The sequence below is a fragment of the Diceros bicornis genome, chromosome 36, assembly GCF_020826845.1.
Source record: "Diceros bicornis minor isolate mBicDic1 chromosome 36, mDicBic1.mat.cur, whole genome shotgun sequence".
In the NCBI taxonomy this organism is placed as follows: Eukaryota; Metazoa; Chordata; class Mammalia; order Perissodactyla; family Rhinocerotidae; genus Diceros; species Diceros bicornis.
Genome location: NC_080775.1, coordinates 28,132,676 through 28,155,248, shown reverse-complemented (window position 1 = coordinate 28,155,248; position 22,573 = coordinate 28,132,676). Strand labels below are relative to the sequence as shown.

At 40.9% G+C, this 22,573-nt stretch overlaps 1 protein-coding gene across 1 annotated transcript; it reads right to left on the bottom strand.

Moving 5' to 3' along the window:
- Positions 1–8,622: 8,622 nt before the first annotated feature.
- On the bottom strand, positions 8,623–22,225 carry LOC131398839 (lysozyme-like protein 1). Its single transcript, XM_058532707.1, has 4 exons — positions 22,084–22,225; positions 21,431–21,589; positions 9,527–9,605; positions 8,623–8,692 (listed from the first exon to the last, which is right to left on the bottom strand). Exons 1-4 carry the CDS (start codon positions 22,220–22,222, stop codon positions 8,623–8,625), a joined length of 447 nt encoding a protein of 148 aa, XP_058388690.1. The 5' UTR covers positions 22,223–22,225.
- Between the last annotated feature and the right edge of the window lie 348 nt (positions 22,226–22,573).

The window sequence follows — 22,573 nt, the reverse complement described above, 5'->3', positions numbered from 1 at the left end:
AGAGACCCACTTAGTTTTCAGATGAGGAGACTGAGGCCCAGCAGATCACTCTCCGTCAGCTTCCTCTGCCCCTGGCTATGATTACTATCTACCATCAGTTGTTCCCTCATTAGGCCAGTTTGATGACCCAATTTTCATCTTTCATTCCAATTCCTAATTGCCTCCACCTTACCTCCCTATCTTGTATTTCTCAAGAAGATCTCTCTCTACTTGCTTACTTATTTCTCAGAAAGATCTCCAGCTAGTTTTATTATCCACCTTCATTAGAATACTTCCAGAACCAGGGCTAGGGTGAGGCCTCAGCACAGAATTTAAGGGGGGGTCAAAAAACTCTGTAATCGAGATAAATAATACTTGAAAACACCATTTTTTCTTAAATCAAAACACCCCATAATGAGGAAAATACCAAAACTTTAAAATAAAACTCACCCACAGTGCCGTGCAGAGCCATATTAAAACCCGAGGCAAAAGAAAAAAATCAGTAACATTGATCCTGACTTTATTTAAAAATTCAACATTTTGTTCCTCATGTTTTTTTCTCCCCACTAGCTTAGCGCATTAAATATTGCAAATTAAGAGTGCATTAAAATATTGTTGATCTCGATGACTGTCTTGGTGCCTCTTACATTTTGTACCTGAGGAGAACGCCTCCCTTGCCTCCCCAGACCCAGCCCTGAGGACTGCATCTGCCTAGTGGGGCCCCGGGGGAGAGCAAGAAGCTGTTGCCATTACGGGGAGCAGGTTGTGTCATGGGGGGTGGGAGCTGGGACAGATCGAACAGTATACATACTTTATTATAAAAGTGGGTGAAAAGATTGCTTTCTTACCAGCCAGCACCCAAGTTTTCTTAGAGAAGCGATCAAACTTCATTTAAGACCACTTTTTAATCAACTGCTTAAAGAAAAGATAAAACTCGGAGCATCCGAGTTATTAGCAGCCAAGTGATTAAAGAAAAAAAAAAAGACAAATAGGTTGTTTGGTCAGAGAGAAGAGAGGATAGATGAGGAAAGACCTGGGAAGGGGAGCAGGAGCATCTTTTGGGGAACAGGAATTACTGATGCCTGAATTGCTTACATTTGAAATCTAAATCTTTCCATCTTCTTAAACCTTCTAGTAAAGTCCGTAGAAATGTCTTATGAGAGTGGGTTTTATTTTATTTTTGTGTTGTGCAAATTAAGGAAAGGGACGGATTTTCTATCAATGGGGAATGAGAGGCTCCTTAAATGGACTAATTCAGCAGAAGCAGGAGCTCAGAGCCAGAGAGGAGCATGAGGACGTGAGGTCTTTAGGATTCTCAGAAATCTCGCGGAAGGCCTTAGCTGTTCCAATATTTGTGGATTAAAGTGTTGAATCCATCGTCCCTGAAGTTGAAAGGGCTGGAGGCCACAGTTGCTGTGCGGGCGACATCCTAGCACGTACCTGACGGACAAGCACCTGTGCATTATTGATTTCTAACTGTATAGACTCTGGGCTCTTGTGTGTGACTCTGCAGCTGCCCCCTCAGTGTTTCTTCTTCACGCCTGCAGTCTCACCACCTCTCTCTCTATCAAGAAAAATTATCAAAAACTAGCAAATAAGGCAAATAGATGGGCCCCATGACCTTTCAATGTCATATGGGGGCAAAAGCCCAGCTAAGGATTATCTAGGGTAATGCCCTTTCTTCAACTCATTGTTTACTGTTGTTTAAAATTCCTGACTTAGAGAAGTTACATATTAAGTTGTAGATCTTTCTCTGGTAGAGATGCAAATAATTTTCTGGCAGGAAAAAAAAAATCACTCCAAAGTGTATAGTTTATTTCCTTTAAGATATTAATTCATTTTGTATCTAACTCAGCAATCTTACTGTAACATTCCTTTTGTAAATTGCCTATGAATTACCTAGCTCTTCAAATCTCTTTTGTCTGGTTTTAACATCTTACTGGTTCCCTCATTAATTAATCAGTTGAATAAAATCTTTGACGTGTTTATTTTATATTTGTATGAATAGTCATGATTTTGCCTTATTGAAAATTGTACATTAGCTCTCTCTGCGCTTTAGACTTCAGATTGTGGACGGTTCTGCTGCCCCTCCCTGCACAGAACACAGCGTCGGAATTGCCCACCACTGCTTCTACGCACCGTCGGCACGGCATAGTGCCTGGCGCATAACAGTTACTCAAATGTTCGTTGACTGTTGTATGATTTCTACCCCCTATTCCCCTGTCTGCTCTGATGAGTAGGTTCAACTTCTTGGAGCCAGGGATAGGCTCTAAGCCTTCCAAGGGAAATGCTGTCCTGAGGGCCCAGGATGCGGCGGGGAAGGTGGCGGTACCTGACGCTCTTCTCCCAAAGAGGAGACTGGGGTGCAAGGGCCCCAGGACTCTGTCCCCAGCAGGGCCCCTTTAAATCTCTTGCTTAGGGTTCATGGCCCTGGCTGCACATTAGAATTAATTGGGGAGTTAAAAAATATACCCACGTCAGGGCCCCACCTTCAGAGAGCCTGATTTAACACAAGTGAGCCAGGTCTGGGTATCAGCATTTTAAAAAGTCCCCCAATGATGCTCCTGCGCAGCCAGCATTGAGATCCTCTGCTGTGCCTAAGCCAGCCCACGGAACCCGGGCTGTTCCTCCTCGCTGTCCTCCTTCCAAACGTGGGTCACTGGAGCTGTGTTCAAAGCACACCCCCCCCCCCCCCCCCCCCGGCCCCGAGCTGTTTTTTCTGTGGAGTGCCCTGTGTTAGTCTTCGTGGTGGGGCCCTGGGGAGCTCCAAAGTCCACAGAAAAATCTCGGTTCCTAAAAGGTTCTCATCTTATCAGCAATCTCCCTCCTGGCTGCCCAGAATGCTCTATTGTATGAGGTTTTCCTCTTTCTTCTTTTTTTAATTTGAAGTTCCGGGCAGCCACTAAAATGTCTCAGAGGGAGAAGCCGACTTTGATAGGCTGTCAGCAGTTGAAAACTGCAACTTTTAAACAATTTCCTAAAGTCTCCCTTTTTCTAGTCTGTCCTTCGCTCCCACTCCCTTTGGACGGCCAATTTGCACAGTGCGCTTTGCGGGCCTCCGCCCCAGCCGCCCTCTCCTCCTGCCGCCCCTACAAATTAACGTTGTGCAGCTCAGAGACAGTAGGTTTCTTCCAATGTCGTTCTTTCTGGCCTCTCTGCCATCACAGCCTGGCAGCTTCAAACTCTCATCATCCTTTTTCTTCCACTGAGCTCTTGTGGACTGACTCCACTGCACGGGTCAAAAGTGCAGCCTCAGCCCCAAGGCAGGAGCCCCGGGGGGGCGGGCAGTGACGAGAGCGCTCACGTCCGCACCGGCGCCGCCTCAGTTCTCCCCCCCCTCCTTCTCCACCTCCTCCGCCAAGACCAGTCCTTCCTCTGGAAAGATAAGGCTCTCTTCTCAGTTCCCGCATCCCCTTCCTCTGATTCCCGTTTCCTTTTATTTCAGACTAAGGTGGCCCTTTGTGAACGGGGGTGTGGAGTTTTGCACAAATATTTAATCTTTTCCAGTCTGCCCTCTTCACTGGCTGTCAGTTCCCCGGGTTGAAACCGCTGTGTTTGCTTTAGCTGGTAACAGGATACTGTTTTGAAAAGTGATGCAGAAGTCAGATTACTTATGAATCTGGGCTTTATTTTGCATGAATGCTTTTCAAGGCAACTATAAATTTATTTTTTTTTCCTCACCAAGAATTATGTTTCCAGTGGGGGCGTGGTAGCGAGCAGGCGGGGAAATCCAGAGACCTCTTTAACTTTTCACCCTGTAGCTTGGAAATCTCAGCAGCTGGGATCTAGTAAAACAAACTAGTCTCAGTTTCATTAGCAGTTTCTTTCAGGCAAGATCTTCCCCTTTTCTCTAGGAAAATGTCATTATTTCACACAAAATGTAGCTCATCCTACGGAAGTGTCTCTAGCACCTGTTAGAAATCACCTGTTAAACACACTGGAAAAAGAAAAATGTAGAAATAGAATAATAGTAACCAGTTTTTATGAAAAGCCTGGTTCGTGCCATGTTCTTTTTAGTGCTCATCTTTGTCACAGCTGTGTATGCCGAATATATTATTCCCAGTTTACAGGAGGTGAAACAGCATGGTAACCACGTGTTTTGGACTTTTCAGGACAGTACTGACTTTAAGTATTTTCTGTCAATATTGGACCAAATGGCAGATAATGAGTCTTAACTGTTTGGGAAATGTGGCCCAGTATCGTATTTCTCGTCTCTGATTCAAGTCATCCCAAAGCAGTCAAGGAGTCCATGGAAAGATGGGCTGCATACAAATCACGTATTGAGGGCTTTTGATGAACTTTGGAGGAGAATAAGCAGTGAGAAAAGAAATGCCCTTTGCAAAAACTGGCCGACAGTCCCGGGCCTGAAAATGCTACTGGTTAACCCAAAATGCAGCAAGAGAAGAAAGAGGAAATGAATTATGGGACAGCAGCACAGTAACTCGCTGCTGTTCTTATGGGTCGTATTTCAGAAAATATTAATTGGGGGAAATCTTGCAGTATTTTAAATGAAAAGAGCAGGTTGCTCTATAATTCTGACTTTATAAAAATTAGAAAAAACTGGAAGAAAACCCGAAAGTATTAGTAGCAGTTACTGTTGAGTGGTGAGAATACTTTATTTTTACAGTTTTGAAAAATATTTTCTATATGTTCCACAATGAGTGTGTATTCTTGTTCTAATCAGAGCCCAACCAATAAGGTTACCCAAAGAACGGAAGGGAAAGGCCGGGTCTCCGTGTGCAGTGTTTCATTTGGGTTGTACATCAGTAAGGCAGCCCTGGGGGTAAAAAATGTTGGAGTTGTGGCCTCATGTAAAAAAATATATTCTTTGTCTTTCTTCCCCTTCCCCTCTTCTGTGAGACTGTGTATTAGCTTCTGACCTGTTTCCCCCTCTTTCTGCTGTTACAGGAGGATCGGCTTAAACAGATGTGTTTGCTGTATCTGTGCCTTGGAACAGTTTCCGAGATCTCTCTTTCCCATTCTCCTGCACTGCGGCTATGAGAGGGGGGGAAAATGAGGGAAAGAGAGAGTCCTCTATCCAAGTCACAGTGCTGTGGAGCTGCCTTAAGGTCCCGAAGTGAGCCCCGTTGTGGCCCAAATTCTTCTGCTACAGTCAGGGTTCCTCCTGGACCCTAAGCTCTCCTGGGCAGTGGCTCCCTTGCAAGCTCGTTGTGTGAATTTCCACTCCCTGACATCACTGCATGTAAGGAACTGCTAGCAGCTTGATGCTCCGTGGAACGGCTGCCGTGGATGATGGTAATGTCTGTAGTGCTTTCTCAGCCGTGTGTCTGCTTCAGTCTGGAGGAATGCAGAGGAAATTCAGGAACTGAAAACTCCAGAAGATCGACTCATGGGGAGTGGCCTTGTAGTGGCCATTTAGCCTACATTGGAAGAAATGATTTTCATGTTTTAAATTTTTTTATTCTATTTTATTTTTTTGCTGAGGAAGATTCACCCTGAGCTAACATCTGTGCTGGTCTTCCTCTATTTTGTATGTGGGTTGCTGCCTCAGCATGGCCGCCAATGAGTGGTGTAGGTCCAGGCCTGGGAACCTAACCTGAGCCGCCAAAGCAGACGGCGTAGAATTTAACCACTAGGCCATGGGGCTGGCCCCATGTTTTAAATTTTTTTAATTAAAAATGTAAATTTTTCTTGTTGGGAAACTAATACATGTTTATTGTTTCAAGTTTTGGAAATCTCGAGCATTTTCTATTCATTTTGGGAGGACAGAGGAAATCGTTCTAGGTCTTCTAATGAAGTCTTTACTTTTTAATTCACCTTGAAGACATTAAATTTTGGTTGAGAGCACTTCCTACTCTTTACTTGTAAATTTTTCAGGGGTCAGCTTGAGTGTGTGCGATATTGGGGGTACTCGAGGAACTGACGCAATGAACACAGATGAGGGGCTCGGGCACTCGCTCTCCCTAAAGGAACTAAGACGCTGTTGTTCCGCTGAGTTCTGAATATTCCTGTAGGGTGGCAATTCTTCCAGACTCCTCGCTGTGGCACTGTGGGCTTTGGGGAGATAGTCACTCTTTCCTTGTCTCAGTGTCTCCGTGTAAAATGAAGATTGTTACACCTTGTCCCAAAGTTGTTGTGAGGAGAATTTGAAATCATAGATGTGAACCTGTTTTGAAAAGAAAAATGTTCTAAATACAAGGTCTTACTGGTGTTCCCTCTATGCTTCTTTATGTGCCCAGTGGTACCACAAATCAACCTCGAACGTTTTCAAATGTCAGCTGTTATGTGCTTAGCACTGCAAAAGTGATTGTGGAAGATAAGGAAGTGAAGGACATGGCCCAGGTCTCAAGGAGCTTACAGACCAGGCGAGATCACCAATCCCTGATGAGCTCATTGTATGATACACACGCAGCCATAGGAAAGACCATAGAGGAAAGACTGCTGGAAGGTTGGAGACACAGAGAGGCCTCAGGTACGCTGGGCGGGGCGTCAATAGACTATAGGGAAGTGGCGCAATCTTCCAGATTTGGAGAAAACTAGGCAAAGACACCCAAGGGGAAATGGTATGCAGGTTCTGGAGGCATCAAGAAAAAATGAGAGACCAGCCAGAAAGTGTTGAAGAATGACAGGGAACCAGCTGGGATGCAAAGGGACAGATGCTGGGGGATAGGGTCCCAAGAATCAGGCAAAGCTAAGTCCCCAAAGAAAGAATGTACCCACACAAGCACACCCCACACCCTAATACCCACTCTCTGCTCACTGCATCTGGTAAGCTGATGAGAAGTGGTCGTGAGGAGAAACTGAAAATCTATTTCCAAATGTCTTGGCAACTGTGAAAGGGAATATAAGTCTTGGCTGTTATTTTAATATACTTTTGTTAAATGAAGATAACTCCGGAATAAGGGGAGTAATATGTTCCTCTTGAATTTCAGAGGGCATTAGTTGTGGAAAATTATCCAGGAAAATGCATCTTTTAAAAATCTTAAGTTAGTGTTTATGGAAATACTAGATAAATAAAACATTTGGGGAGAGAAAAAGTAGGATTGCATGCTTAGAAATTTTATGAGTTTTGCAAAAAAGATCAATCAAATTGTAGGACCAGCCACCTTGCCCTCACCTTGAATTTCAAAGCACTCCTTTATGAAGTTGGTTTTTTGATTTTTTTTTTAAAAATCCTTCACCTAGTCTTTGAACAGCTGGCTCTGGGTCCTATGCCAACCTAGATCATTAACACGGTACCACTGGTTTTAATGAGGCAGGAGGTTTGGCTGAGAATAGGGACTTCGGGGCAGGTAGATAACAGGACAATAACAGTGAAAAATGCGTATTTATAGACTTCTACAAGCACAGATTATTCATTTAGTGCAGCTTAATGGATTTGACATTTTTCAGATTTTCTTCAACCATCTTATAGAACAATTTTTCAATTCTTACACGAGTTTCAAAAGCTTTTTTCCTATGATTTGTAATGCCTGTTAAATGGTCACAGGATTATGTTTGTTAAGACTTACGTGAAATGTTTATATTCTTTTGGCAAGTAGCAGTTCAGATTTTTTAAAGCCTGTGCCTGCAAGTGACGCCAGTGGATGTGAAATGAGCCAACAGAAAAACTCAGGCAGTTGGTAACTAGGCAGTGTTTACAGGTCATTTACCTGCTATCACAAAACCCATCAGTCTGATCAGTGGGGACTTTTTTTCTAAGTGGGAAACTTATTTGTAGGCATGACCATTTCTCCAACAAACCTTAATTTGTGCATTCTTGAGGTCAGATTGCATTCAACCTGAGCCCACTGCTTTTACCTAAAGTTACAAGGCAGCCCCCACCGCCTCTGCCCCAGCAGGACAGAGAACGGACAAGAGAAAATTCAGCAAGAGCAGAGCCACCTTGCTGTGTGGCCAGCAGAGGAGCCATCCCTGCAATGGAGCCCAGGGCACCCTGGGAATACCTCTTTGGGATCTGAGCTCCTCAGCCCACTGTTCCATGTAATGAAATGTCCTTTAGTTAGGTCAATTTCCTGACCCAACTAATAAAATCTGCAGGTCTAAGTCTGGAAATAATTTTGTAATGAGGATCCAAGTGTGGTTTTTGAATTTGATAGATTTAATTTAATGGATGTTGGAATAACATAGAGAATTCTCTGAGCATTTGAGATAAAAGCTGTAAACTTCATCTATTTGTTCCCATTAGAGTGTCCATCAGGACTGCCCAGAGGAAGCAGGAACACTCTCTCTGGCAGTGTTGAGATGAGGAAGGACTGTGTGTCTGCTGACTAGGAGAAGAGTGACCTAATGCTCCAGGACACAGGTCAGCAAGCTATGGTCCTTCATCTAGATCTTTCCTTTCTTGAGAGACTTAGTTTTAAATGAGCAGTCATTTCAGGGCCACAGGAGCCAGGACTCCTTACAATGAAGGAGGGAAGTTTGTTCCTTCCAGGGCTAGAACATTTTGTAGGTGACTTTTCGAGTCTTAACATTGTGCTATTGTAACATCATTGAAACTGAGTCATGGTGAAGTCAAAACATTTACATGGAAACATTTATTTCCTTAAATATATAGCTTAGTTTTCCCTCTCCAACTTTGAGAAGGAATATTAGGAGTAGGGAGACCAGACAACACGAGCATTTGACATTTGTTGCAAATCCTAGGGAGTCGTTACAAAGCATCCTTGGTCCAGTTCCAGTTCATGAAACTTCACAGCCCTTTTTCCACTCAGACAGGTCTTTGCCCTCACAGTGTTTCTTCCAGCCTTGCCTAAGGAGGAGAGGGAAGCAGGAACAACAGAAAGTAGCATGACAGTCCAAATATTCTTAGGTTCAAAAACCACAGACAATTAACCAAAATAACCAGTGGTGCCCAGGGTTTAGTTTCATTTGCTTCTGAGGTCCAAGGACTCTATCTTTTTGCCTTGTTAAGACTTTCCTCTCCCTGGTTTTCTCCTAGTCTTTGTTAGCCTCAGCAACAAGGAAACAAGTTTTATAAGGATGGATCATTTAGTTAAACACCCACATCTCTGAAAATTCGGGTTCTTCAAGTGGGTGACCCGATTAGCAATGTTCACAAGAAACACAGCTGCAGAGACGATGGTGCGCATCAGCTAATCAAAGGCCCCTCACTCAATCCTAGGGACGTTTCCTGCCATGTTATCCTGTAACTGACATGATCATTTTTCTCTCACTGCTGCTTTTTCTCTCCCCACGAAATGTTGCCGTAGCCCTCCAAAATCTTATCCAAACTGAGATCAAACTCAAGCTTTTTTTTTTTTTTTTTTTCTGGTGTATTGACTTCATTGATGCCTTCTAATTCACATTAGAAAGGATCTCTTTCTCCACTGTTTGGAACACCTTCACATGAAAAGCAATCACAAAGGACCATGACTCTATACCGTCTCTCCTCTCATAAGAATCCCTCCCACTGTGTTCACTGCACACCCACACACTAATGGGGAAGGGAATAGACAAGATCACGTTACAATCTTTGGACCACTCTGCAGAGGAGAGTTTGTCAATGTCTGCTGCAGCCCTGAGGAATGGACACACTGTAGGTTTTGACCATATCAACCTACATCTCCCAAGGAAAGACTCTTACCAATAGTTCATCCCTTCTGTCTCTTTAACAATTTTCTTGGCACAGATAATTGCATCTGTGAGGTCATCAGTGAGCAAGGCTGTAAGAGAGAGGAGTATAGAGTTAGCTGAGAGTTTGTTTTTGAGGAGGGCTCCAGATCAGGTTTTCTTCTCTTTTCCTGCTGTTTTTGGAAGATGAGGGTTGGGAGAACTATGAGCCATATTCTCACTTTTGTTAAGCTTCTTCACAAATCAAAGAAGGTTTTTTTGTTTCTAGATCATCCACGTTTTAGATTCCTTGAAGTTTTAGAGGAATAGACCAGTCCTGGAGGGTTTTTGGAAATGTGTTTAGAGAAGACATCATAGAAGAATGTTTTTTATGTCCTGAAGACACACACAAGTAAGACAGAACAGTACAATGTTTTCTCCGCTTGGGTTAATTTGACATGTAAGATCTCTTTATAGGTAGTTATTAAACTTTTGTCTATTGTAATTTTCCAGTTTGTGCATTAAAAAATTTTTTTATCCAAGGTGTTTTTCATATGCAGAAATTTTTAATTTTTATGTCAAATACATCAATTTCTACCTCTGTTACTTTTTTTATGACTTTCAGACATAACAAATCTTTAGATTGAAAATGTATTAATTGATATCAGCATTCTTTCCTGCTTGCCCAAAGTGGCCTCAAAATCCTTCTCAACACAAACATGGCAGAAAAAGGCAGATAAATAAGAAAGTCCAACATCACTTATGTTGCAGGTTGGGTTCTCCAGAAGCAGATGCTGAGCTGGGTTTGGGGTGCAAGGTGTTTAGTAGGGATCCACACCTGTGAAAGAAATGGAGCGGGAGCAAGATTGGGCAGATGGAGATGTCCAGCTGTGATGCAGGCCCATCAGAGCCTCAGCCAACCCGGCCAGGAGCTCAGGAGCGAATATTGCCCAACAGAGTCACCCAAGTTGGGCCCACGTGGCCAGGTCTATATACCTCTGCCTACTCAGTCCCCAGGTGTGGCTGCCCCAGAAGAGCAGAACCGCAAGTGAGGCAGCTCTCTGCAGCTCAGGCAGAGTCTGAAGGAGGTGCCAGATAGACTGTCTGCAAACCACACAAATACAGCTGGGGCCAAACATCTTCCCTTCAGGGGGAATCTGGGCAGCCCATCTCCATGCCTACCACAACCACCAGTCAAAGACGTAAAAACCCACACCTCTCAAGGTCATTTCTATTTATCAGTTAGGCAAAGATTTATTAAGAATTGGTAATGCTCAATGTTGCCAAGGATGCAATGAGATAGGCACTCTTGAGTCCGTGCTGGTGGGAGTGCAATGGGGTCAACTTTTCAGGAAAGCACTTTAGCAGCATGTGTCAAGACCCTTAAAGTGGTTCTTATCCTTTCACCTAGTAATTCCCCTTTCTGGATCTATTCTAAGGAAATAATCATGAATCTAGACAAAGAGCTATTTACAAAGTGGTTTACTGTAGCTTTATTCACAAGAGGAAATTTATTTCCAAATGGAAAAAATCTAATTGCTTCATAATTACAGATGTTCACATTAATAATAATAATACCTCAATATAATGAAATAAGGAACCATTTAAATCATGTTTTCACATGACTTAGTAATATTGGAGAATGCTACCAAAATAAAGTTCCCAATATTGTAAAAATATGTCTAGAGCTCCACTGTCCAGTATGGTAGCCATTAGCTACATGTGACCATTTAAATCTAAACTAATTAATACAGTTGGAACTTCAGTTCCTTAGCTGCTCTCACTACATTTCAGATACTTTGTAGCATCTTTATTGTGGCTAGAGGCTCTCGTATTGGATAGCGCAGATGAGAACATTCCATCATCACAGAAAGTTCTATTGAACTACATTGGTTTAGAGGGAAAAAAAGATAGTCATAAATTCACCAGTATTTTCAGAAGTATTAGCTCTTAACTGTGGGATCACCAAGGCTTTTAAATCTTCACTGTATATTTTCTAAATCTTTTACAACAGAAATGCATTATTTTTATTAACAGAAAAAAAATAATCAAAAAGAATAATGTTCACCTAAAATATTGCTTTTTATTGGATCATTATAATACCAAATTATTTTGTAAACTCGGTTGAAAGTGGAATTTTTCCTTGAGTGCCCTGATTGAGTTGCTAGTTAGTTGCTTTCTCAGATAGGCTTAACTAGAAGATAAAGGTAGTGACAGATTTCTTTCAAGCACATACATTCTAAATGTGTTTTTTTTTTTGAATGTAATACAAAATTCTATTAACGGAGAAAATTAACAAAAGATATGATCTATAAATGACAGCACATTGAGGCAATACATGCAAATGCACTAGCATTTGGTTTATAGTGAAAAATAAAGCTTTGTTAGCTTCTAGAAGTCTTTTGCCTTGTTTCTAGAGAGTTCAGTATTTAGAACAATGATAGCTGTTACTAATAGCTAACTTTCATAGAAAATTTAGTCTATGTCAGGCACACGTTAAGTCTCTTCACGCGTTATCTCCCTTAGTCCTCAGAACAACCGTATGGGTGGGTACAATTATTATCCCTATAAACTGAGCTCACACACCCAGTCAGTGAGTCTGCATTCAAACCTAGGGCTTAAATTCTGTCACCCTTGGCTGCTTCCTTCCAACAGAGCCACTTAAGCAAAGATTCCGGTTTATGGAACACTATATGCTAATGAAGTTGGTAATAACAGTATAAATACTTTATTAATTTTTCAAGTAATTATTTGTTTATTAGGAGATTACCCAAACTTAAGTGCTTGGTATCTGATACATGTTCAAATTACTTGGAAACACTTTATTTTGTGTACATAAATGCTTGATAAGTGCTGAGATACTGTGGTTTGTGTTTGAAAGTGGTCAGGCCCTGTTTCCTAGACGTGGGTTAGTGGGGTCTCCAGGGGTGGAAGGACACAGATTATACATAGTGGGGAGGAAGCAGAGAGTATCCTGTTATTCCCGGATTGGAGCACACCCTAGGCGTGTACACGAAGAGCAAGGCTCGTATTTGAGGTGAGGCTGTTTGCTTGGCTGGAGATGCTGTATAAAGATTGGTGGCAGAATTAGGTGCTACAGGCCCAGATTGTGGAGACTGTGTAAGGTCATTGTCAGTCTCCCACTTTGTTACAACATTCTGTTGCAAAACTGAGGTGTTTTGAAAGTGCTAGTTGGACATGACTTTGAATTTGCTTAGGAAAATATGTTAAGGCAGGAGGGGGCTGGGAAATAAGAACCTGATAGGCGCTGAGATGTGAAAACACAATGAAATCGCCACAGAGGGGCAGCAGAGGGGCAGAAATGAATTAAGAGAGTAAGTATTTATAAGGATCCATGCCAAGAATTGCTTCTGCTCAATTTACTTTAAATACGCAATTGCGTCCAGTCAAACATGAATAAGGAAAGGGTTATGTTGAATAGCAAAGCATTATTCAATTGAATAGTTTATTCTCTCACATCCAACAACAGAAAACAGCAACAATCTATACAGAAAGAACTACTTCTTTTCAGTTAGTTAGTTCTACTTCAAAATTTCTGTCTCTCCTCAGCATCCTCCTGCGTCCTGACTAAAACACCACTACCGTGCTCACAATTTACATCTCTTTCCCCTCTCTGAAGTGACAAAGGACAACTCAGATACCAACCTGATATGAGAAATCGAGATTAATGTAAGTGGACTAGACTAGATACCAGAGGCAATAATCTGCTTATTCTTAAAAGTCTTTTATTTTGACAAGGACTATGCTGTTGGAGGAAAATAAACATTGCTGTTATATTATTATATGTATGCGTGTGTGTATGTTTATACATAGATATGTCTATATTTATATATTTATGTATATAACACATATTCTGTCCAAATAGTTTAGGGAATGTAGGCAGCAATTTTAGGAATACGATTTGGTTTGGGAGTGAGGAGACAGCATAGCTCTGGAAAGTGGGCATGACGTGCATATATACTGTACATATGTGAAATGTCACATACCTTGTAAACTCACCCTAATGCTAACTTGTTTCCTGGTTCCCATGATAAATGTCTCTACTTCTGTAATACATGGGACAGAATGACGTTGTCCATAATTAAAGCCTCTCTGGCCTGAGGCTGAGACAGGCCAGTCATTGAGGGGTGATTAGGATATAAAAACAACATCCTGTTTTCTATTTTAAAGCTATCCTTAAAACTCCCATGCTCTTTATGATGAGAAAACAGATATGAGTGTTCCTTCACCTTTAACCGTGAACCATCCCACATTTTAATTTCCTAGAATCCAAGATTGTCTTGCAGATATACATTTGTCCCAGACTTCCTTAATAGGAGCTAAATTGAACAATATTAAATTAGTAAACTGCAAGTAAAGTCAAGCATGGCCATGACGGAATAACAAATTTTCTCCCCCACTGTAAACAACTAGACAACTAGACAAAATACATGAGAACATCATTTTCAGACGTTAGGCAATAAGCAATACAAGATCATGATCCTTGAGAGAGAGAAACCAAATGAGGAGAACCTTGTGACTGTCATATGACATTCTGCCCAGGGGCACTTTCCAGACCAGGAAGGTAGAACCCAGGCAGGAGATGGCAATCCAAGTGGAAGAGACAGAAATCGGAGGCCAGGGTAGCTGGAATTTGTAGAGAAGAGTCCCTGAGAGGTAGGCACCACACAGAAGGAGAGGACCAGAAATCTGCATAGGGATTCCACTGAGTCTTTGGCTGAAGGCTAAACTGGACATGCAAAGGGTAAAACTCCACAAGGCTAGTCAGAGAACAATTACCAAGGACCTGAATAATTACAGAGCTCACACAGGGCTGGGAGGCACCTGATTTCTGACTAGCCAGAGAAGAGAGACTTTGCTGAAACCTGGGATATTCAAAAGAGACACTTCAAGAGCCATGCCTTGGTAGTAAGACTAAACTAGCTCTACCATAAAGAATACTCTAGAACTTTCCTCATCAGAATTAACTGCTTGTCAGGATGAAATTCAACAATCCTTAAAGGAAGTCAACATAATCCAGATACTCAACAACATAACATACCCTACCTGTAGTATCCAATAAAAAGTTATTACATGTACTAAGAGGCATGAAAATGTGACCCATAACCAGGAGAAAGATCAGTCAATGGAAAGATCCAGAAATGACAGAGTTGATTGAATCAGCAGACAAGAAATGTAAGACAGTGCTTATAAATATGCTAATTTATATCAAGAACTTACAGGAAAACATGAATAAAATGAGAGAAATGAAAGATACAAAACAGTTACCTAGCACTGAAAAAAATACAATATCTGTAATGAAACATTCCATTGATGAATTTAATAGATTAGGCACTTCAGAAAAAAGATTGGAGACTTGAAGATACAGCAATGGAAACAACCGAAAATAAAACACAGAAAGGGAAAAACGCTGAAAAAAATGAAGAGTCTCAGTGACCTATGGGACAACATCAAATGATCTAACACATGTGTCATTAGAGTCCTAGAAGGAGAAAAGATTAAAAGTATACACTCAGGGATCCAAAATGTTAACAAGATAAACACAGAAAAACACACGTCATGATCAAATTCCTGAAAATTGGTGATAAAGAGGAAATTGTAAAAGCAGCTAGAGGAAAAGGGACACATTATGTACAAGGAATGTGAGATAAGAAAATCACTGATTTCTCATAATAAACAAGTCAAGCAGAAGATAACGGGATAGCTTTAACAAGTTAATAAAAAAAATCTGTCAGCTGAGAATTTTATATATAGACAAAATATCCCTCAAAGAAAAAAATGAAATATAGACATTTTCAGATGCACACAAGCTGAGAGAATGGTTACTAGTAGACCTCCACTCCAAAAAAAATCAAAGGAAGTTCTTTCAGCTGAAAGAAAATGATATAACTTAACTGCCTGTCCAAATGAATCCACCAAAGGAATGAAGAATGTTGGAAATGGTAAATATGTGGTAAATATAAAGAGATCCTTGGGGCCTGCCTGGTGGCGCAGTGGTTAAGAGTGTGCTCTCCACTTTGGCAGCCCGGGATTCGCAGGTTCAGATCCTGGGCGCGCACTCACGCCCCGCTTGTCAAGCCATGCTGTGGTGGCGTCCCATATAAAGTAGAGGAAGATGGGCACTGATGTTAGCCCAGGGCCAGTCTTCCTCAGCAAAAAAGAGGAGGATTGGTATCGGATGTTAGCTCAGGGCTGGTCTTCCTTACACACACAAAAAAGAGATCCTTGTCCTCATTTAAACATTTTATTTAAAAGATAATTGTTTAAAGCAAAAATAATAAAAAGTGTTGTGTATATATACATTGTGAGGTATATAACATGCATGTAATGTAATGCATGTAAAATGCGTTGTGAAGTGTGTAACATGTTGAAGTAAAATGCATGACAACATAGCACAAGGATGGGATAGGGAAAATAAGAAGTATAATGTTATAAAATTCATATATTACATGTGAAGTGGTATACTGTTATTTGAAGGTAGAATGTGATAAGATAATGATGCATATTATAAATCCTAGAGTAACCACTAAAAATACAACAGAAGTGCAGCTAATAAGCTAATGGAGGAGGTAAAAGAGAATATTGAAAAATATTCAATTAGTCAAAAAAAAAAAGACAGGAATAATAAACCGAGAATAGATGGCACAAATAGAAAACAAATAAGATGGTGAATCTTCATGTGTATGGTGATGGATTGTAATTAGTCTTTGAGTGGTGAACATGATGTAGTCTATACAGAAATCGAAATATAATGATGTACACCCAAAATTTATATAATGTTATAAACCAATGTTACTGCAATAAAAAAACGATGGTGAATTTTAAAGTAACCATATCAGTAATTACATTTAATATAAATGGTCTAAACCAAGGCTCAGCAAACTATGGCCCACAGACCCACCCTCTGCTTTTGTAAATAAAGTTTATTGGAACACAGCCATGCCCATTTGTTTACATATTGTCTATGTCTGCTGTTGTGCTATATGGAAAGTTGAACAGTTACAATAGAGACAGTATATGGCCCACAAAGTCTAAAATATTTACTATCTGATCCTTTAAAAAAAAGTTTGCCAACCCCTGGTCTAGACATTCCTATTCAAAAAGAGAGATTGTTGGACTAGATATAAAAGCAATACTTAACTATATGCTGTCTATAACAAATTCACTATAAATACAGACATAGAGATAGGTTAAAAGTAAAAGAGTGGAAAGAAATACACCATGCAAAGAAAGCTGAGTGGCTATATTACTATCAGACTCAGTAGATTTTGGGATAACAGATATTATCAGAGTTAAGGAGGGACATGGACTCTAATGATAAATAAGTTGATTCATCAAGAAGACATAACAGTCCTTAATGGATATGCACCTAATAACAGAGCTTCAAAAACTGACAAAACTGAAAGGAGAAATAGGTAAAATTATCATCATAGTTGGAGATTTCAATATATCTTTCTCACTATTTGATAGAATAAGTGAGAAAATCAGTGAGGATACAACAGTCATGTATGGTACATCCACACACTAACTGTAGAATACACATTTTTTTTTCAAATGCACATTCACCACAATAAATCATATGCTGTATGATAGTCCTATAATGCATATCATAAAACAAAGTTCAAATAATTTTAAAGGTTTGGAACCATATAGACTATATTATCTGACTACAATAGAATTAATTTAGAAATCAAGTATAAAAATTCGTCCTGGAATCATCCCTCATAATCATCTTGGGCATTTCCTGGGCCTCTCTCCTTCACTGACTCTCTTGTTTCCTGGATCTATGTCTTTCTCTTTTTTGGTTTACTTTACCCTTTTGGTGGAGGACCTTTTCCAAAAGTTTGTGAGAAAGGATGCATGAGAAGTATGCTGAATATCTTTTCTTTGCCCCTAGAGATCCCCTCTCCATCCTTATTCACTGTGCTCTGTGCACTAAGAGGCTGATCCACACAGATGACATCAATGGACTCTCATCCTCTGCCTTATGGCAGGGTTGAAATAACCGTGAGCAGCAGCAGATAGGAGGGAGGGAGGACAGTGAGATTGGGAGATATATTCTCCCTTTTTTTTATGTCAAACCACTAAGGACAAGCTCGGTCCCTTGATGGATGGTCACAGCTCCTACAAGGTGGCCCTCTTCATACAGACTTTCTCTATCTAGGTGTGAGTAACAGCTCCCTGTCCATTCCCCCTTAAGCCAGGAGGTGAAAATGCCCTGCTGATTCTAACACCTTATTTTACTATCCCCTTGGTTTCCTTCCAGTCTGACCACAGCTTTCTAAGTAGAACCTTCATTAAATTCTTAAATTACCCAGTTTGAGTTGGCTATATTTTCCAGTCAGAATTCTTTCTTATATAAGAAGCAAAATTTTTAATAACTTGCTTGTCTAAAAATGTATTCATTCTACACTCATAATGTGTTGATGATTTGGCTAGTATAGACTTTTAGATTGGGAATAATTTTTCCTAGGGGTTTTGAAGACATTGCTCCATTTCCTTCCAGCTTTCAGTGTTGCTGTTGAGAAGTCTGATGTTACTCTGATGCTTGATCTTCTGTATGGACCATTTTTTTCTCTCTTCAAAGCCTGTAGTGTATTTAGTGTATTTTGTTTCTCTCTAGGGTTCTGAAATTTCATAAAGATATGCCTTAGTGTGAGTCTATGTTAATCCAGGATACTAGTCATGTGATGGACCTTATAAACTGGAAACACATGTCCTTCACTTCTGGAAATGTTTTAAAAAAATTTCATCCTATCTATTGTTTCTCCTTTCTCCTGCTGAAACTTATGTTGTTAAGATCCATTTATTTTCTTCTTATTTCTCCTATTTTCCATCTCTCTCTCTCTCTTTTTTTTTTTTTTTTTGGTGAGGAAGGTTGGCCCTGAGCTAGCATCTGTTGCCAATCTTCCTCTTTTTGCTTGAGGAAGATTATTTCTGAGCTAACATCTGTGCCAGTCTTCCTCTAGTTTTTGTATCTTGGATGCCACCACAGCATGGCTTGATGAGCAGTGTGTAGGTCCGCACCTGGGATCTGAACCTGTGAACTCTGGGCTGCTGAAGTAGAGCACGTGAACTTAACCACTACGCCACCAGGCTGGCACCTCCATCTCTTTTTTTGCATTTTGCTTTTAGAGAGATTTCCTCAATATTATCTTCCAACTAATCTATTGAATTTTTCATTTCTGCTCTCATATTTTGAATTTCCAGGAGCTGTTTATTTTGTTCTCTAAATGTTTCTTTTTTTTAAAAAAAAAAAGCATCATGTTCTTGTTTCATCAATACAACACCTTATCTATCTGAAGATATTAATGATAGTTTTGTTTCATTTTAAGCTTTCATTTCTCTGCATAATCTCTACTTTCAACAAGTTACTTTTAACTGTTTTAGTTTGTTTTTTTGGTCTCATTCTTTCACGTCAGTGACACTTCTGTGAAGTCTGGTGATCCTTGGTTATCTGCACTTATTTAAGAAGGGAATACTAAAAAGCTGATTGGGAGTCCTGTACACAGAGGGGGGATTTTCAACCATGTATGTCACTGTAGGGAGGTCTAGCAAGTTTTGTTCACTGGGAGGTGCCACTCAGAATCTTTAGTTATTTCCTTTTTATCTGGCTGGATTCCCCAAGACAGAATCTTCTCTTCTGGAGAATCTAGCTCGGGTGCCATCATTCCAGGATCTGAGTGGAGGAAGGTGACTGGGACTATGGAAGCTTTAACTCAATCTCTCATATCTTTAGTATGAAGATTTCACACTCAAAGACTGTTGAGATCTCTTAGTTGAGGGACTTTCTGATTACTCTGTCCGGAAGAGAAAGCTACAGTATCCTGCCAGGGGAGGGGAGGGGCAGTCAATAGAAGAAGGAAGTCAGGAAGGGAATCTGACGATCTAGTGGCTCCTTAATTGAACTCCCAGGTGATCCTCACTTTTCAACCTGCCTTCAGTTCAATTTCCAGAGTAGCTGGTGCTGCTGATTTCTGAGCCTTTCTGGGATCTGTGGTTGCTTCTTGGCCTTCCACACTGTCAGTTTAGGATTCAGATTTCTCTAACTGCTAAATTAGTCACCACTTGTCCCCCTGCTTTCCAGCTTCTAACAACACATGTGTCCAATTGCCATGTTTAACTGGAAGACTCCACTGGCAAGCTCTTAGGGAATGCTAATGAGATTAATCAGGATGAAGAGGGGTTTAAAAGTCATACCTGTAGGTAGGTGAACATACTAAATGGGCTAACTTTTAGCCCAGAAGATAAGAAATTGAAGATGATAAATATCTACTAATCATTTTCAAACATTTAATAAGTTTCTATGTATAAAATAGAGCAAATTTATTTTGAATAAATCCAAAAGGAAAAACTAGGATTAATGGAAGAAAGCTATAAGGAGGTAGATTTTGGCCCAACAAAAGAATGTTCTAAATTAAGAGTGGATCCATCATTGGGTGATCTGCCTCAGGGTGTAATGAGCATTCTGTAGTAATGTAGGGGTAGGAACAATTTACTAGACAAATTAATATATTGTTCAATCATTCATACATTAAAACATAAGTAACGACTATATTGTGTCAAAGAGAAATTAAAAGTTTATTTCCTGCTCCTATGGAATTTGCCATAAAATATGACTCTGTCTTCACCTTTGCTCCTCATTTCCTCCTTTCATTTATTTATTGAATATTTATTGAGCTCCAACAATGGCCAGACACCAGTCTAAGCATTGAGGATTCATCAGTGAACAAAACAGATAAAACTCCTGCCCTCAAATGGCACTTACTTTCTAGAGGAAGAGCCAACAAGACATTTACTGAGCTCTGTCCTTCTGCTATTGAGTATCTCTTGCACATTCCTCTCTACGCCCCCAGCCATGACCATTGTTTAGGTCTTTTCATCTTTCACCTCAATAATTGCAGTGGCACTTAAACAGTCTCTTCTTTAATCTATCTCACACCCTGCTTGTAGATTAATCTTTCGGAAGCAATGCCTCTAACGGTTTTCGATTGCAGGCAGAAATCAGTACATGCTTCTCAGCCTGCCTTCTGAGGCTTCATGGTCAGGTAGTAATCAACCTTTCCAACCACATATCCTGTTATTTGTCATCACACCTGCTTTCTTACAGACAAGACAAAAGTCTCACTACTCCCTGTCCAGGCCCCACCTTCCCACATGCACCTCTTTGCTTTCATTGTTCCTTTTACCTGGAATGGCTCTTCTCTATCTCTGAATATCAAAATCTCATCTATCTTCCAAGTCTTAGATCAAATGTCATTGTGTCTACAAAACTTTCCATGACTGTCTTAATAATATCTCTTTCCTCTGAAGCCCACAACACTCAACCTATACCTGTTTATAGTCATTTATCTAACTTTGTATAAGTATACATTCTCCTCCCTAATACCACAATTCACGTCTGATGTATTCTGTTATCCTCAATTCTGTGCACACATCTATTTCTTAAATGATTGACATAGAAGACTTGGAAGTGAGTTCTAGCTTAATTTCTACTGTTTAAGAAATGCAATGTAAAACGTATTTATTTGTCTTATTCTGTACAAAGAAGTATAAACTGCGTCCTTGGAGTAAATTGCTTATGGAAAGCAGTTGGCAAACAGCTTTCTCCTTCATATTGAACGTATTTAATGTCTCCATGCATGAATGGGTAGTTAGGTCATTTGTTCATCCCCCTGTTTTTGTGGCAGGCTTCATAAAAACCATCCTAGAAAGAATAAGTCACTTTTGGACAAGTTGGCCACAGGATCCTAAGTGTCACCTTGGGGAATTGTTGAATAATTGATTGGCCTGGTATAGAGCTACCTGCACATCTGAACTCCAGATTTTAGTTAAAGAAAAAGACAAATGGATATTCCATTATCAGCTTTCCTGCCTGTGTCCCCGAGGATGATATTTTTGGAAAACAAAGCTGTACCTGAGCAGGCCACATGACAGTGGTTCTTCTCTTGCAGCTTCGCATTTCTGCACCAGGTGAAACTGTTTATCTGAAAAATGCCATAGTCAGTGCTCCCATCCTCCAGGGCAGTCTGAGCCGTGGTGTTGTAGTGGCTCTCATAGTACGCCATGCAGATCCCTAGATGGAGAAAAAGCCAGAAATGCCAGTCAAGGGAATGCATTATTTCCTCCAATCCTGCACTTAGGGGAGAGGTCCCTTCCACATGTTACAACAGTGCTCTGCTCCCGACAAACCTTGGCAGGGTCCGGGCAGGCAGCACACCCATAGGGCACATCACGGGCAGGGATGGCACACCTGAAGCTGCACGCCTACTCAGTGGCTGAGCCTAGACCAGACTAAAAGTCAGGTCCACCCCTACAGTGCCAGGAAGGGAGGCACTGTTTTCTCCTTCCCTTGCTGGTGTCATTAGTACAGGACTCCAAGAGTGAGAACATGAGGGGCAGGGAGTAGGAGAGGAGCCCCAGAGAGCAGCAGGTGAATAGCTAGCAGCCATCCCTGCGGGAGCAGAGCATGGAAAAGCTGGGAACAAACAGAAGTGAGTATGGATGGGGCCTTCGACATCTCAGGGGAGAAATCAGGGTAGAAAGAGAATAAGAAGGGAGAAATCTCACAGTTTCCAAGGCTAAAGCCCCGGTAATTGTCCAGGCCAGCCCTCGAAAATATTTTTGCCAGTTTACAGCGAGTGTAGACTTTGGGGTCCGTGACTGTGACCAGGCAGCCAATCAGGGCCAAGATGCCGGCAACCTTCATCCCCAGGCCTGTTGGAGGCAGAACCTGTCAAAGATCCAGAGACCAGGTCAGACAACATTACTTTGTCCTGAGTCCAGATTAAGTCTGTTACCGATGAGAACTTCAAAATCTGCCAGCCACGGTTGTGGACGGCCCTGCCTAGATGTTTCCTGTCACTTTTAATCATTCAGAACCAGCATCAGAGAAAAACAAAGTACAGAGATTATATAGTACAAGGAAGAAATGACAGCAGGTCTTTCCTTAATACTTTCTACATGGTTACTTTCAAGTAAATGCTATGTTCCTGGGATCAGGCAAGCAAAGAAATTAACCCTCCTTTATTGGCATCCAGATGGAAACCATAGAGGGCGA